This window comes from Podarcis muralis, chromosome 12, assembly GCF_964188315.1.
Source record: "Podarcis muralis chromosome 12, rPodMur119.hap1.1, whole genome shotgun sequence".
NCBI lineage: Eukaryota > Metazoa > Chordata > Lepidosauria > Squamata > Lacertidae > Podarcis > Podarcis muralis.
This window is the reverse complement of record NC_135666.1, coordinates 6,801,255-6,816,042: the sequence shown is the minus strand read 5'-3', so window position 1 is coordinate 6,816,042 and position 14,788 is coordinate 6,801,255. Positions and strand designations below refer to the sequence as shown.

Sequence of the window (14,788 nt, the reverse complement as noted above, 5' to 3'; positions counted from 1 at the left end):
CTCCCTTCAAAAGGTGGTAAGGTAAAGGTAAAGGGACCCCTGCCCATTAGGTCCAGTCGTGGCTGACTCTGGAGTTGCGGTGCTCATCTCGCTTTACTGGCCGAGGGAGCCGGTGTACAGCTTCCGGGTCATGTGGCCAGCATGACTAAGCCGCTTCTGGCAAACCAGAGTAGCACACGTTTACCTTCCCGCCGGAGTGGTACCTATTTATCTACTTGCACTTTGACGTGCTTTCGAACTGCTAGGTTGGCAGGAGCAGGGACCAAGCAACGGGAGCTCACCCCGTCACGGATATTTGAACCGCTGACCTTCTGATCGGCAAGTTCAAGGCTCTGTGGTTTAACCCACAGCGCCACCCGCATCCCTTTTCAAAAGGTGGTACCCAGTTCAAATTGATAGTTTAGAAGAACTCTGTGCACTCAGAGGGGGGGGGGGTTCTCTGTGGATTTGTCAAGTTTTCTTCTAAAGCTACCCCAGTTGTTGGCCATCGCTTTAGCTTGTGGGAGTGAATCTAATAGATCAACGGCACTATTTAACTATTCCATTCAATATCCCATCAACCAGGGTTAACAAAATATCCATGGTGAATGGTTGGCCACTGTGCGAACAGGACGCTGGACTAGATGGGCCTTTGGCCTGAAGCTATAGGACTCTTCTTATGCTTGCTTTCCCTTCCCTCCATGTTTTTTTTTGGGGGGGGGAAGGGGGAGCTTCTCACAAAATTCCTCAGATATTTTGATAGGGGAAAGTCCTCAGATTTCAATTCACAATTTTCACTTGGAGCAAAATCTCTTGACATAGCAGAGATGGCTGGTCCCTGGTGAGCTATTTGAGAAACTTGGCTACTTACTAAAACACTTGCTGGCCAATCCTAGAATCCCTCAGAGGAAAAATGTTTGAATCTTTCTGGACAAAATGCTAGGGGGCAAACCGCTGACTGCCATAACAACATCCAGTGTGTTTCCTGGATCTACTGCTGCTGGATGAATAAATATTGGGTACAAAGCAGATCTTAATTCTGCACTCAACACTACTAATCCAGCTGTGCCAAACAACCCTGTGCACTGTTGCTCTTGTCCCACTGAGTTTAATGCTAGTCTAAGGCTACTCAAAAGTAACTCTTATTGAGTTCAGTGCAGCTTAAAGGTAAAGGGACCCCCGACCATTAGGTCCAGTCGTGGCTGACTCTGGGGTTGCGACGCTCATCTCGCTTTACTGGCCGAGGGAGCCGGCGTACAGCTTCCGGGTCATGTGGCCAGCAGGACTAAGCCACTTCTGGCGAACCAGAGCAGAGCACAGAAACGCCGTTTACCTTCCCACCAGAGCGGTACCTATTTATCTACTTGCACTGGTGTGCTTTCGAACTGCTAGGTTGGCAGGAGCAGGGACCGAGCAACGGGAGCTCACCCCGTCGCAGGGATTCGAACCGCCGACCTTCTGATCAGCAAGTCCTAGGCTCTGTGGCTTAACCCACAGCACCACCCGCGTCCCGACAAATGAGGACCTATGCAGCTTACTTCAAGGCAAAGGGGGGAAGGGCTAGGTACAGCCTTAGTCTCTAGGATTTGTGCAAAGGCCTAAGCTTTCCACCAGCGTAGAGCTGAGAAGAAGCTTCTCAGAGAATGTGTTTCTTGAGAACATTTATGGTATTTTTATTCCCCGCCCCCCCAAAAAGGGCCACTTTGTGGTTTTTACTCTGAATAGTCTCAACCATGTTTTGGTGACAGAGACCATTCCCCTCCCCTCACCATGCCAGAAATGAAGCCAGGGTCCTGGGCATTACAGATGATGCAAAATGATGGCCATGGGATGCCAACATGGGATGCAGCTGGAAGGGGAACATAAGAACATAAGAATAGCCTGCTGAATAATGCCAGTGGCCCATCCAGTCCAGTCCAGTCCAGTGGTACCTCAGGTTACATACGCTTCAGGTTACAGACTCTGCTAACCCAGAAATAGTGCTTCAGGTTAAGAGCTTTGCTTCAGGATGAGAACAGAAATTGTGCTCTGGTGGCGCGGCAGCAGCGGGAGGCCCCATTAGCTAAAGCTTCAGGTTAAGAACAGTTGCAGGTTAAGAACGGACCTCCAGAATGAATTAAGTACTTAACCTGAGGTACCACTGTATCCTGTTCTCACATTGGCCAAGCAGCTGCCGATTGTGGGTGGGCTGCAAACAGGATTTGAGCGCAAGAGCCCTCTCCCCTCGTCCATGAATTTGTCTAAATCCTCTTGTAAAAGCCATTCAAGTTGGTGGCCGTCCCTGCTCCATGTGAGAGCAAGTTCCATAATTTACGTGCTCTGTAAAAAGTACTTCCTGCTAAACCCCAAAATGGAAACTGTTGGGACAGTTTCTCCTCCATTTCTGGAGAAAAATGGGGTGAACTGGTCCCCCAGGTTTCCATGCCCACAAAACAGGGTGGAGAATTCCGAGAGGCCGTGTGACCTGGGCTCCAACCCAACTCGCTAAGGCAGATGTGCACACACAGAGCTGAAATGGGGAAAGGGTAAGAGAAGCTGGATTAACTAACTGTCCAGGACAGTTTGCCTATTCGCACAAGCACACACACCCAAAAATAATAATTAAATGTCATTAACTCTCCAGAAACTAGTTTACACAGGGAAACAAATTAGGTGTGCGGGGGTGACTGCTCAGCAGGCAGGTGACTGCATTTTCCACAACATCCACCTCCAGACACGCCCCCCTCCGCCCTTTGCAGTTCAAATCTTGGTCTGATGGAGAAGAAATATGCACACCAAGAGATGCAAGATTTGATGGCCTTCTCTCTCTCTCTCTCTCTCTCTGCTTTTTCTATAAGAGAAAACGTCTTTGTTCTTAAAAAAAACACCCCACAATTTGTTCTTAAAAAAATTATAATTCAAAAGAGGCGTGACTCCAGATGCGTTAATAAAAATAGCACAGGTTTCTAGAGGCAGGCGCTACAGGGATTATTATATTATGATTGTGAAATTAAAATGTTTTCACTTTTTTGCGGGGTGGTGACGGAATGGCAGCCTTGGTTTTGCTGGATTTTTCCACTCAGGCCGGTTAAAACCAAAACAAAAAGCTGTCTGTGGCTCTTGCTGCTGAAATGGTTTGGATAAGGTTCCTAAATCAAATGGAAATGGCTGGGTTTTGGGGGAGAGGAGGCTTTGGACAAAGGTGATGAGGGCTGCTAATGAGGAGTGTGACTTTTACAACCGCTTTTAGAGAAGACGGAACTGGGGTACAAAAGCGGAGGATTTCTGGGCTACAATCCTAGACCCATTCAATTCAATACAACCTTCTTCTGAGTCAAAATGCTTATGATGCTGTGTTACTTCTGAACCCAGTGGGAATAAACATGCATAGGATCAGGCTGGGTGTGAGCAAAGGTACTCTCTAAAGGGATCCCATTATTTCAATTTATAGACCAGCGGCTCACAGCGATGATGTCTACTCACAAGAAGAGTCTGCTGAATCACGCTAAGGGCCCACCTAGTCCAGCATCCTCTTCTCACAGTGGCCAGCCAGATGATCAGAAGTTGTTAGTTAAATTCTTGAGGTTTACTCCTGGGTAAGCGAACTAAGGGGAACTTATCATGCTTCCCCCCAAAATGGTCCCCATCGCATTCCAAGAGTTTAGAATTCTTCTGAATGTGACATTTCACTGCAGATTCCAAAGGCAGACACAGTCAGGTCTAGTGTGTGTTTAAAGGTAAAGGTAAAGGTACCCCTGCCCGTATGGGCCAGTCTTGCCAGACTCTAGGGTTGTGCGCTCATCTCACTCTATAGCCAGCGCTGTCCGCAGACACTTCCGGGTCACGTGGCCAGTGTGACAAGCTGCATCTGGCGAGCCAGCGCAGCACACGGAACGCCGTTTACCTTCCTGCTAGTAAGCGGTCCCTATTTATCTACTTGCACCTGGGGGTGCTTTCGAACTGCTAGGTTGGCAGGCGCTGGGACCGAACGACGGGAGCGCACCCTGCCGCGGGGATTCGAACTGCCGACCATGCGATCGGCAAGTCCTAGGCGCTGAGGTTTTACCCACAGTGTGTGTGTGTGTTTAAAAAGGTAAAGGTAAAGGTACCCCTGCCCGTATGGGCCAGTCTTGCCAGACTCTAGGGTTGTGCGCTCATCTCACTCTATAGGCCGGGAGCCAGCGCTGTCCGGAGACACTTCCGGGTCACGTGGCCAGCGTGACAAGCTGCATCTGGCGAGCCAGCGCAGCACACGGAACGCTGTTTACCTTCCTGCTGGTAAACGGTCCCTATTTATCTACTTGCACCCGAAGGTGCTTTTGAACTGCTAGGTTGGCAGGCGCTGGGGCCGAACGACGGGAGCGCACCCCGTCGCGGGGATTCGAACCGCCCACCTTTCGATCGGCAAGTCCTAGGCACTGAGGCTTTAACCCACAGCGCCACCCATGTCCCTGTGTGTGTGTTTACTTGAAAGTAAATCCCGCTGTATTCATCCATGAGGGTTATTTGCTCTCAAGGAAATATGCATGGCAAGGATTTTGTCCTAACTTGGAAATAAGGTTACAATGGAGGGTAATCCTAAATGGGAACGTTTGGATCTGAACATTAAAATTGTGCCCTCCAGTCTACTTATTCCCAAGCAATCATGTTTAGGAGGATGAGGTATGAGATAAGCTACCTGAATTTAATATGAGTGGTTACTTTACAAATCTGAGTTCCCCCCGTCCTTTGGTTTTTATTTTATTTTGAAACAGGGTTTTATTTATTACAGCAGGTCTGAGCCAGTTTTAAAAGGGGCAGACGGTAGTAAAGAAAAAAACCGCAGTTCAACGAAATCTACTAGTCCTCTGTCAAAAACAATAGCCAGGTTTCAACACCTGAAGTCTGTTTTCTCACGTGCCCCCAAAAGGATATTGCCTGTTTAATACACGTGTGAATGGGGTAGCACGTGATGAAAGAGAGCCTTTTCCTTCAGTCGGTCTGTAACGGAGTTGTAGAACCTTGGCTACAGTGTGTAGCTTCGATACAACTCAGTTTTCTTGCTCGGATTAACAACATCCACACGTGCCACAAATAGCAGAACTTCAAAGTCACTTTTAGCATATGGTGTGAAAAGACTCTAAAATGTATGTTTATGTTGACAATGGGTTTGCATTTGCAACGCACACGATTTTAAACAAGCAAAGAGACGTCACGTGTGAAAAGGTGCAAATGTACTAAGGCTTCCAGACAGACTGTAAACTGGGGCACCTATTTCGCTGGTTTATACCTTGATGGAGAGCATCGCCACGATACCCCCACCACCCCAGTTTGGAAGAACACTAGTTAAGATTTCAGAGCTCTCTACCCCCACAAATAAAATTAATACAGTGCGTGTTTGGTGGCATGGCGGAGATGCTTAATATAAATTGTTCGCTGTGTAACCTGTTTTGGACGGCGAGGAATATAAAATATACTTTGATTTCAGCATTTCAATCTGATTTTAGTGCCTTTGAGCATGTGTAGAGCGCTTGCCGACTAAACACTGCCGTCTCATTTGCAGACTGGGGGCGAAGACAGCGAGTATCATTTCCAGGCAGGTTTGAACCCCCGCCTTAAGAAACAGAAGCTGCAGTTCTGAGCATATTTATCTGGAAAATAAATCCCAGGACTGCTGAGATCCGAAAGATTTCCTTCTGAATAAATCTGATTAGGATTTCCCTGTAAAGATCACGCTTGCACAGAGGATTCTGGTCTTGACTTGCAAGTGCAAGTCTAGCCATGCCTACTCAGAAGTAAGCCCTCTGAGTTCAATGACACTTACTCCTAGGTAAGTAGGGTCGTAACCTATATTTTTTAGGGCGGGATAGGGGGCGGGTTGAGCGAAAATATAAGGAAATTGCCCTCCTCTTCCTTGTCGCTTTCCATAGTTTTTTTTTTTTGGGGGGGGGGCATTTATAGTCAAATTGAAGGGCTGCGCTTATTGGGGCTTTCTTCGAATTTGAATAAATAAGTACCTACTTGCTTCCCTGCCCCCACGTTGCTTGCAGCCCAGGTGTGCGAGGTAACCTGTCTTATCAAGGATTTAATATTTACATTTTATTATCTTGTGCCCTCTGTCATACCTGAACTATTTGGGGAATTCTGCCGTCGACGACGCCCGCCTCCCACCCCCCGAAAGAAAATGAGAGAGAGAGAGAGAGAGAGAGAGAGAGAGAGAGAGAGAGAGAGAGAGAGAGAGAGAGAATGTATGTTCAGAGACGTGTACATTATAGGAGTCCAGACAAAACAAACGCGCTTGACAGACACGGTGGCCTTTTCCTCAACCGCGTTCCCTCTTCACACGCCCGCCTTGCTACTTTCTCCCCGCAGCGCGTTCCTTTATGGGTCTACTCAGAAGCAAGCCCCATTGGCTATAGGATTGCAGCCTTAATCGATCTTATTTTCTAAAAGGAGAGATTCTCCCTCCTTCCCCCTGCCCACCCAGTTTCCTGTATATTAATTAAATATCGTTCTTTAAGGAATGGAATAAACGAATGTTCTTTGGAATTATTTCCGGAGGGGGGAGGGAATGTTTGTAAGCGATTTTTTAAGTACAGTATTTTGGATTTTGGGTCGAAGTCGTATTTGCAATCTCGCACATATTGCTGATCATTTAGGCTGCAATCATATGCTTGCTAAACCGGGAGCAATTCCTATTGAATTCAATGGATTTACTTCTGAGTAGACATGTAAAGGATTGCACTGCTAGTAAAGGGAGCCGCTTCTTTCAAATTGCTTTATCCGTGCCTCTAAAAAGACACACACAAACAATGTATAAAAAGCCCCCAAAATTCTGTCTCCACTTTCGGACCTGCTATAAAAGGAGCCTTTGTAAGCTGATCCTCATAAACACGGTTACTTGCAAGGAATGGTCTGTTGTTTTCAATGAAAACTGAACGTGCAAGTCAAGTGTGCTTCAGTCTGCCACTGTCCTACACACATATATAGAGCTGTAGAAGCAGTAATTCATTATATACCTGAGTACTGAATTACTCTCAAGAAACTGTCTTAACTCCCTTCTGTTTCCTCTGGGAATCTGGGTGACCCTAGTTCTCCGCCCCGCATTTTGACATAAAGGCGAGTCGTGAGTACAAACACAGACACGAGCTTTTTAGGAGATGCCAGTTTTGTCCTTTCCTGAGGATTTTAAAAAGCAAGGTGTCTTAAGGAGACTAAAGCGGCTTTTTTTCTCTTCTTTTAAGTGTGTGCAAGGGAAATTGCGTTTTTGGACACCAGCAGAAGCTCTTCTTGTATTCCCTACACAGACTTTTGCTAGGGTCTCAGCTTGTTCGGCTTTATGACCGCATAAAAAAAGAGATTGATCGAGTGCATCAACCTTCTTCTGTCACCCTCACGAAATGAACATCCATTCCTTATGTTGTCCTGTGTTTCAGACAGCAGCCGGGCTTAATATTTTAATACGATGTGCATAGATGCTCTGCAAAAACCGTCTTCGCCAGTGCTCACGCCTGCCTATATTGACACAAGGCATCACTCATGAGATCCAAATCTAATTTAATTTTTAAAAATGTTCTAAAGATTATCCCCAGAAGCAGAACACTGAGAAACCAGGAAACCATCCATGTACGTGTAAACCAACTGCCTTTAGTTTAGACCTTTTACACACTTTTTAACATTTTAAGAAAGGGCATCTGAGCCACAAACAGGCAGGTGGATTTGCGCACAGAGGGCCTTTTTATGCGCAAACTGCGAGCAAGTGGTGAAGCTAAACCCGGACTGCACCACTTGGGCGGTGGGGAGGTTTGCACCCTCGGTTTGCGTTCTCTCCCTCTTACACACACCCTTTTCTTGTACTCCCGAAGACGGTGCTGTTTTTCGATGTGCAAGGAAATTTGCCGGCGGGACGACGGTCGTGCGGGTCCATTCCCCTTCCTCCAACCCCCCACCCCACGGCTGCCTAAAGTGTCCCAGTCCGTGAACCCTTATGCCGCTTTATTCTACCGAGTGCACCAACTGCTCCAGCGGAGCCTCTGCCGGGAGCACGTGCGTGTGTGGGGCTTCTGTGTGGGGTTGCCTGCGGGGCGACTCGACACAAGACTCGGCTCTGCAGCTTGCTAGTCGGTGGCGCTCCGGCAATACCTCCGGGCATGGGGGTGGCGGAGGGCTATTAAAATTCCAGGAACGCCCCCAGCCTCTAGTAAGAACTTGCAGCGCTCGCCAAGGCCTCGATTCCCTCTGCGCTCGTGTGAATGCGCGCCCCGGCGGGCGAAGAGCGCTACCCGCCCCCCTCGAAGCCTTCTCTCGGGTTCGCTCCTGCGGCGCTCGGCTCGGGGGCGCACTTTTCTCCCGGCTGAAGCCCGCGAACGACCGCGGTGGCTTCGCCGCCGCCGCCGCCGCCGCCTCCTTCCTCCTTCCCGACTCCCTGGAGTCTGTAATTACCGCCGATCGGGCTGATGTGCCGCAACACGCCCGCGCGCCTAACTCTCCTCTCTCTCTCTCCAAGTCTCTCTCTCCCTTAGTCCCTTCACATTTGGCCGCAAAAAGCCCCAAATCCGAGCTCTTAAAGGGGCAGGGCGCAGCGTCGCTAGCCTTCCCCAGTTACCTTTCCCAGACTTTTTATCAGAAACATTAACACCAACTGGGCGAGCGCTCTGCGCTTTGATGGAGGAAGCGAGCGTCTGACAGCCATTCATTTAAGAGTCTTGATGGTTTCTCCATTCCGAGGGCAATCCTTTTCCCCCACCAAACCCTAATCTTTGCCTAACCTTTCGCCACCACCCTCAATCAGATTTCCTTCATGGGTCGCGTTTCTCTTTGCTTCCAGGAATCATTGGGAATGGTTGCGGGCCGGGGGCGGGGTGAAGTGGAGAGAGGAAAAAGAGGCTTTGCCTTCCGGACACCCGCGCAAACCCCAGTCAATTTCGCCTCCCTTCCCGAAGTCTTTAGGCTGGTCCATTTCAAACGCCGCCGCCTACAGTATCTGTGCAGCCTGGCGCGGCTCCCCCGGACAGAAAGAGAGAAAAGGGGATCCTTTTCCAGGAGTTGAGGACTCCCCAGACTGAACCAGCGAGTCGCACAAGGCTCTCAGCCGTTTCCTTGGAGGAAGAGCCGGATCCGAAAGGCGCCTCGACCCAGGCGTAAAAAGAGAGATCGAATAGCCTAAGAACCCAAGTAGGACCATCTCTGATATACCGAAGGAGAGAGGACGCCGGGCAGTTAGGGATCTAGATACAGAGTCCATATCTCTGCACTGAGTGCTTAAGAACCTTCACTGTCTCAAATCGGAATAGAGGATTTTTTTTGGGGGGGGGGTGTCGATGATGCCCTGTCCCCACTGAATCTGCCTGCAGCTACTATAGACACCGAGGAAAATGTGTATATTTTGGCGATAGGTATCTACAGACACACACCTCTACGGAAAGAGCGAGCATTGACGCAGGTCCTGGCACCCACATGTTGACAGAATTTCATCCAGGCACAATATTTAGGAATTTCGTTCCAAGTTTCAAGATCCCACGATTGTCGGTTGTTGTTTTTGTTGTTATTTAAGAAGCGGGCGGGGAGGCTCCCGCCTTACCAAAGGGAAAGGCAAGTCCATCTCGGTCGCCACGAGAAAAAAAATCTTTTGCGCGCTTGTACAATATTTTGCTCGTGCTTTTAAAACGCACACGTACACATTATTTTGCACGTCAATCTATACATATATATATTCCTCTTGTCGGGAGAGCGTTTGCTTTCCTCCTCCTCTCCTTCCACATGACTAGCTTAAAATCACCTTGAAAAACTCGTGTCGACTTGTATCATTATCTGTTTAATTCACTCAGTACCTTTTGTTCTTGGCAGGAGAGGATCAAAGCAAGTTTTTTTTTTTTTTTAAAAAACACAACCCAGCAACTCTGATCTCTTCTCTCTCTCTCTCACCCCCTCCCCACCTTTTCAGGTTTTTAGGGTTTTTTTTAACTTTACAGTAGGAGAACGGTAGATCAGGGCTAACACAGTCAAAATAAACATACAGCTTAAATAAATAAAAGACTTTCGACAGGGGCTGGGGCGCGCGTTCTTAAAAAAACCCAATCTCTTTTCCCTCCACATTCAACATATTCGGGAACGGGAGGGATCCAACACATCTTTGAAAAGCGAGCGCTAGAGGGAGAAAAAGGGGTTCACCCTACCCCCCAAATAATCAATCAATAAGAAAGTCAACTTACCACCAGATGGGATAGCTTGAGAGACCTTGGGTCAACCCACAAAGAAACAGGAAATATCCCAAAAGGGCCATCTCGCCCCCCAAAAGTTGGCAAAAAAAGCCTTTTTATATCTGCCCCCTCTAAAACCAGCAAAACGTCCAACTTTCTCTTCTTGGGTGCAGGGGAGGGGGGCGGAGAAAATACCCCCACCCCCCAGAAAAAATTAAAAACCAACCCAGCCCAAGCAGGTAGCTAGTTCTCTCTGTATATATCTATCTATGGGTGTATATAGGTATATACAAATATCTATATAGAAATTATCTTCTTTCTCGTCTTCTCTCTCAAAGAAGACGAAAACAATAAATAAGAAAAAAAATAAATATCGGAGAGGTGGGTTTTTTACGGGGGGGGAAATCCCTCTTCTCGCAGCCAAGAGACACTAAAGGCAAACATTTAGCAGGGGAGAGAGGAGGGAGAAGAAGAAAAAAGTTTGGAGCAGGCTTGCTTGAGCGAGAGACCCAATCAGCACTTATCGCCAAAGGGGAAATTGCCGGGGCTTCTCCAGCTCCTTCTGCGCTGTGCGTCAATCCAGCAAGCCAGGCGAAGGAATGAGCTAATTGCGAAGAGATAGTGTTTTAATACTCATTAAGGACATGTTGGCCCACCAGCCCCCGGAGGGGTGGGGAGGATGGGAAGTAGAGAGGGGGGTTGGTTTAAGAAAAGGGGGGGGCGGAGAAGAAGAAAAGGGGAAAGGAAGATTTAGGGGGTTTAAATAGACAGGGGGGGACCCCTGTGGCTCAGGGTAGCTATAACAACCTGTCCGGACTTCACTCCCTGGGTAGAAGGAGCCACTAAAATGCTTTAAAAGAAGAAGGGGGGGGGGGGGAGGAAATCCACCTATAAAATATGGGGGTCGTTATAAAGACCCGAGTCGTCGATCTTTTCCTTGCATGTGGGAGCGGGTGTGCATATCACTCCCCTGAAATAAATAACTAAATAACTAAATAAATATTTATTTATTATATGTGTTTTATCGCTCCCACGCACCAGCATCAGGTTCCTGCTCAATGTTAAGAGTCGCTTTCCCGCTCTATTAATAATCATTTTCAAAGGACTTTCCCTCCTCCTCCGCCGCCGCCCCCACCCCCGGCAAGCCAACCCTCTTGTTTTACATTTGAAACAAAATCGGAGGAATTCAGGAACTTTCAGCCAAGGCGAGACATCCATTGAGGAACCGGTGTGATCTGGGGGGGGGGGTCGATCTTTCTTTCTCTCTCCCCCCCCCATCCACGCCTGCTCGCCCCCCACGGCGAAACGTTCCAGTAGTCATCGTTCAAACGATCTCTGCTTTTACCCGACTAAATCATCGCTAGGTTGGCGTTTGGATGCAATGATATTTTATTTTATTATGTGTGAGCGGAAGGAAATGCTCGCGCCCAACAGCGTTATTCCCAAGCAGCCGGCTTAAGTGTGTATGTGAGAGAGCCGCGCGACCTCGTTGAGGCGGAGTACACGGGTCCCCGAAACGCAACTCTTTGCTTTCAAAGGCTCCTTTTCGGGTTTACTTCCAAGGCAGAACTTGGAGGCGACCCTCTGACCTCTTACTCCGGAGTAAGCCCCTTTAAAAACACCAGGGAGTTACTTTGGAGCTGCGCGCGTGGTTAGGGTCGGGACGGTTTAAGCGGAGCAGGACCGAATCCGTTGCGCTCCGAATTCACCGGGCAGTGAAGTTGTTGCGGCAGATTGCTTCAGTGTCGAGGGATGGAGAGTCAGTTTCCTTGTGGCACCCGGGGCGGGGGAGGGACACTTCTCATCCACAACACATTCAAGTTGAGGAATCTGGATTTAAACCGGTTTCATCCGGATGAATCCTCAGGAGCCCACATTCCAGACCGAGAGAGACACATTTACCTGGGATTTCCACCACACTTCATTTCCATATCCTCTAGTTCGGCGGGGCGCTTAAATCGCTGCCTAGCTGAACTCTGAACAGATCACCGCACATAAGACTCGGGATCGCCCTTGCAGCGTTAAGGGAGGTGGAGTGGAATCTCACTCCGTGATCCAGAACTCAATTAAGCCGGGCGCGGGCTAAATTGAGATAGTTCCTCGGAGGTAAGTCCTCACTGTGAGTTCAGCTGCATTTCCTCCCAGCTCCAGTAAACATGGGGAGTAGGATCGCAGCCTTCCTTCGGCTTAGATTTTTGAGGCTGCATTCTTACGATTACTCGAAAGTAAGCCCCATTGAGTTCAAATGGACTACCTTCTGAGGAGGCACTCTTAGAGAATTTGCTTTACACGTGTTCTATTAAACGTCTGGAACTAACGCCAATAAGGCAAACGGAGAGACAGAGAGAGGGAGGGGGATCGTTTCACAGTACAGATTCAGAGGATCGAGTGCGTGTAGCCTTAGCCGTTTGGGAGAATAAAGGGTGGATCTCTTCCGCCTCCCCCACCAGCAGCGATCCTTCCCAAATCTCCTCGGTTCCTGCAAGCACCAGCGTCCATTTCCCCACAGAGGAAGGAAGACCCGCTAGAAAAAGAAGTCTATCCACCCAAACAAGTGTGCCAAAACAACACCCAACATCCCCAGTTAAAACCCATCAGATCCTCTGTTTGCTATTCGCTGGGCGTTAGACAAAGAGGTGGAGACGACGGTGTGTTTTGACAGATTTCGGCCCTAACGGAGACCTTCCTTGCCACTCCCCATCGCCCCAGACTTTTCTTGACCCCTACACAGAAGGTCCCATATAGGTTTGGGGATGGAACTTTTCAGAGCCTGGGTTTCTGTACGTTTACTTGGAAGTAAGCCCCAGTCCATCCGGTGGGATTACTCGCTTACATCCTCCATGACTTGAAAGACGTACCAGAAATTCCTCCTCATCTTAATATTGACATTAAAATTTAATTTTTTAATCATTAAAAAAAAAGATCACACACAAACGAGGCCTGGAAGGAAATTATATTTTAAAAGCCCCCCCCCCGTGCGATTATATTTTGCGGGTATTTTAAAACCTTGATGTGTTAAGGAATCCGAGATATTGATATTGATATAGACATGAATGAATGAATGAATGAATGAATGAATGAATGAGTGGTGGATGTGAGTCCCTTAGTCCCCAAATCCTTCTTTAAAAAACACACAATTGTACTCTTTCTTCCGTTTCCCAGCGTTCAGAGATCCCGATCCGCAGCCTATTTAACATTTCAGTCGTATTCATGCTTATCTATAGGAATCCGGACGCGACTGTGCGCTAATTTGTTTGAACTGAATCCACTAAAAGTTCCAATCAGCTTTAGACTCCGAATCTAGACATTTGCTTTGAAAACCAACCCTTTAGGCGGCAGTCCTCTACCCGGTTACTTGGGAGTAAGCCACATCGAACACAATGGATTTACTCCTGAGTAGCCGGCGAATATGGTTGCCGTCAGCCTCTTAAACACGCCCACTCGGAAGTAGCTTCTGTTGCAGACCAGTGTGGTTTTACACCCGAGTAGACGCATTTAACTTTGCGATACCTAGCTCACAGCTCAACCCTATGCAAAGAAATCCAGCTGTGGCCCACGGGGCTTACGCCCATACTAGGAAAGTGTGTTTGGGATCACAGCCTAGATCTGTGCTGCGGGCAGACCCTCACCAATCCGGAGTCAATCCGGTTTCACATCGGAAGCCCCTCTGGCGCTTAAATATGGCGGGGGGCTCTTTTTGAATGGCGTAGGATTGGCCAGCTACGTAGTCTGGTGTGTCTCAGCGATTGCGAGCCACTTAGTTTTGGACCCACACTTGCACGCATCTTTTCGGATGACGCTCCCAGAACCCCACCCGTGCCTTCTGCTGTATGCGCCTCTGCCAAAGAGGATCTGATGTGGTGATGGGTTGGCGGTGGGGATAATGGAAAAAGAGCGGCGGGGGTGATGGAGAGAGAGAGAGAGAGAGAGAGAGAGAGAGAAGCAAAACAGCCGCGCTCTCTTCTCTTGGACTTTCCCTCAGCATTAGGTGAAAATCCCAGGCAATTATAGCATTACAGGGAAAGGAGCGAGTGCCTCCGTGTTCAAAGGCAGGGGGATTTTCACAGCCTTTTCAAGGGAAATTGCTTCTATTTCAGACTGAAATGCACACACCCAAACACGCGTCCTTCTAATACACAAGCCGAGCGAAGCAGAAAGAAAGGGACGTGGGGAGGAAGGGGAGGTAGACAGCCGGCTGGATGGCGGGGTGTGTCTCCTTCCCTCTTACAATGGGATGCTTCTTCAAACAGACACTAACCCTTGGTGGACTTATCTTCACCACTCCTTTTTAAAGCTCCTCTGAAAATTAATGATTTTTTAAAACCTGGAAATCATAACTGAAATTCATCACTGACGACAACCGTGCTCAGCAAGACATCAGTTCAGGTGGTTTAAGACTACCACTGCTAAACCTGAGCTGCAGATGCCCCTTTTGAAGCATAAATTGAGGCACCCGGTGCCACTGACACAAGAGTGGGATTGATTGTGCTAGCTGGGGCTTAGTAAAGGTAAAGGGACCCCTGACCATTAGGTCCAGTCGTGGCCGACTCTGGGGTTGCGGCGCTCATCTCGCTTTATTGCCTGAGGGAGCTGGTGTACAGCTTCCGGGACATGTGGCCAGCATGACTAAGCCGCTTCTGGTGAACCAGAGC

The 14,788-nt window shown here is 48.5% G+C and overlaps 1 protein-coding gene across 1 annotated transcript in view; it reads right to left on the bottom strand.

Annotated features, from left to right (window-relative positions):
• WNT3A (Wnt family member 3A) overlaps positions 1-10,826 on the bottom strand; it is a 92,477-nt gene extending 81,651 nt beyond the window's left edge. Inside the window, exon 1 of the mRNA XM_028750252.2 lies at positions 10,149-10,826. Coding sequence (XP_028606085.1) covers positions 10,149-10,219 — 71 coding nt within the window. The 5' untranslated portion in view covers positions 10,220-10,826. The remainder of the gene's footprint in view (positions 1-10,148) is intronic.
• Between the last annotated feature and the right edge of the window lie 3,962 nt (positions 10,827-14,788).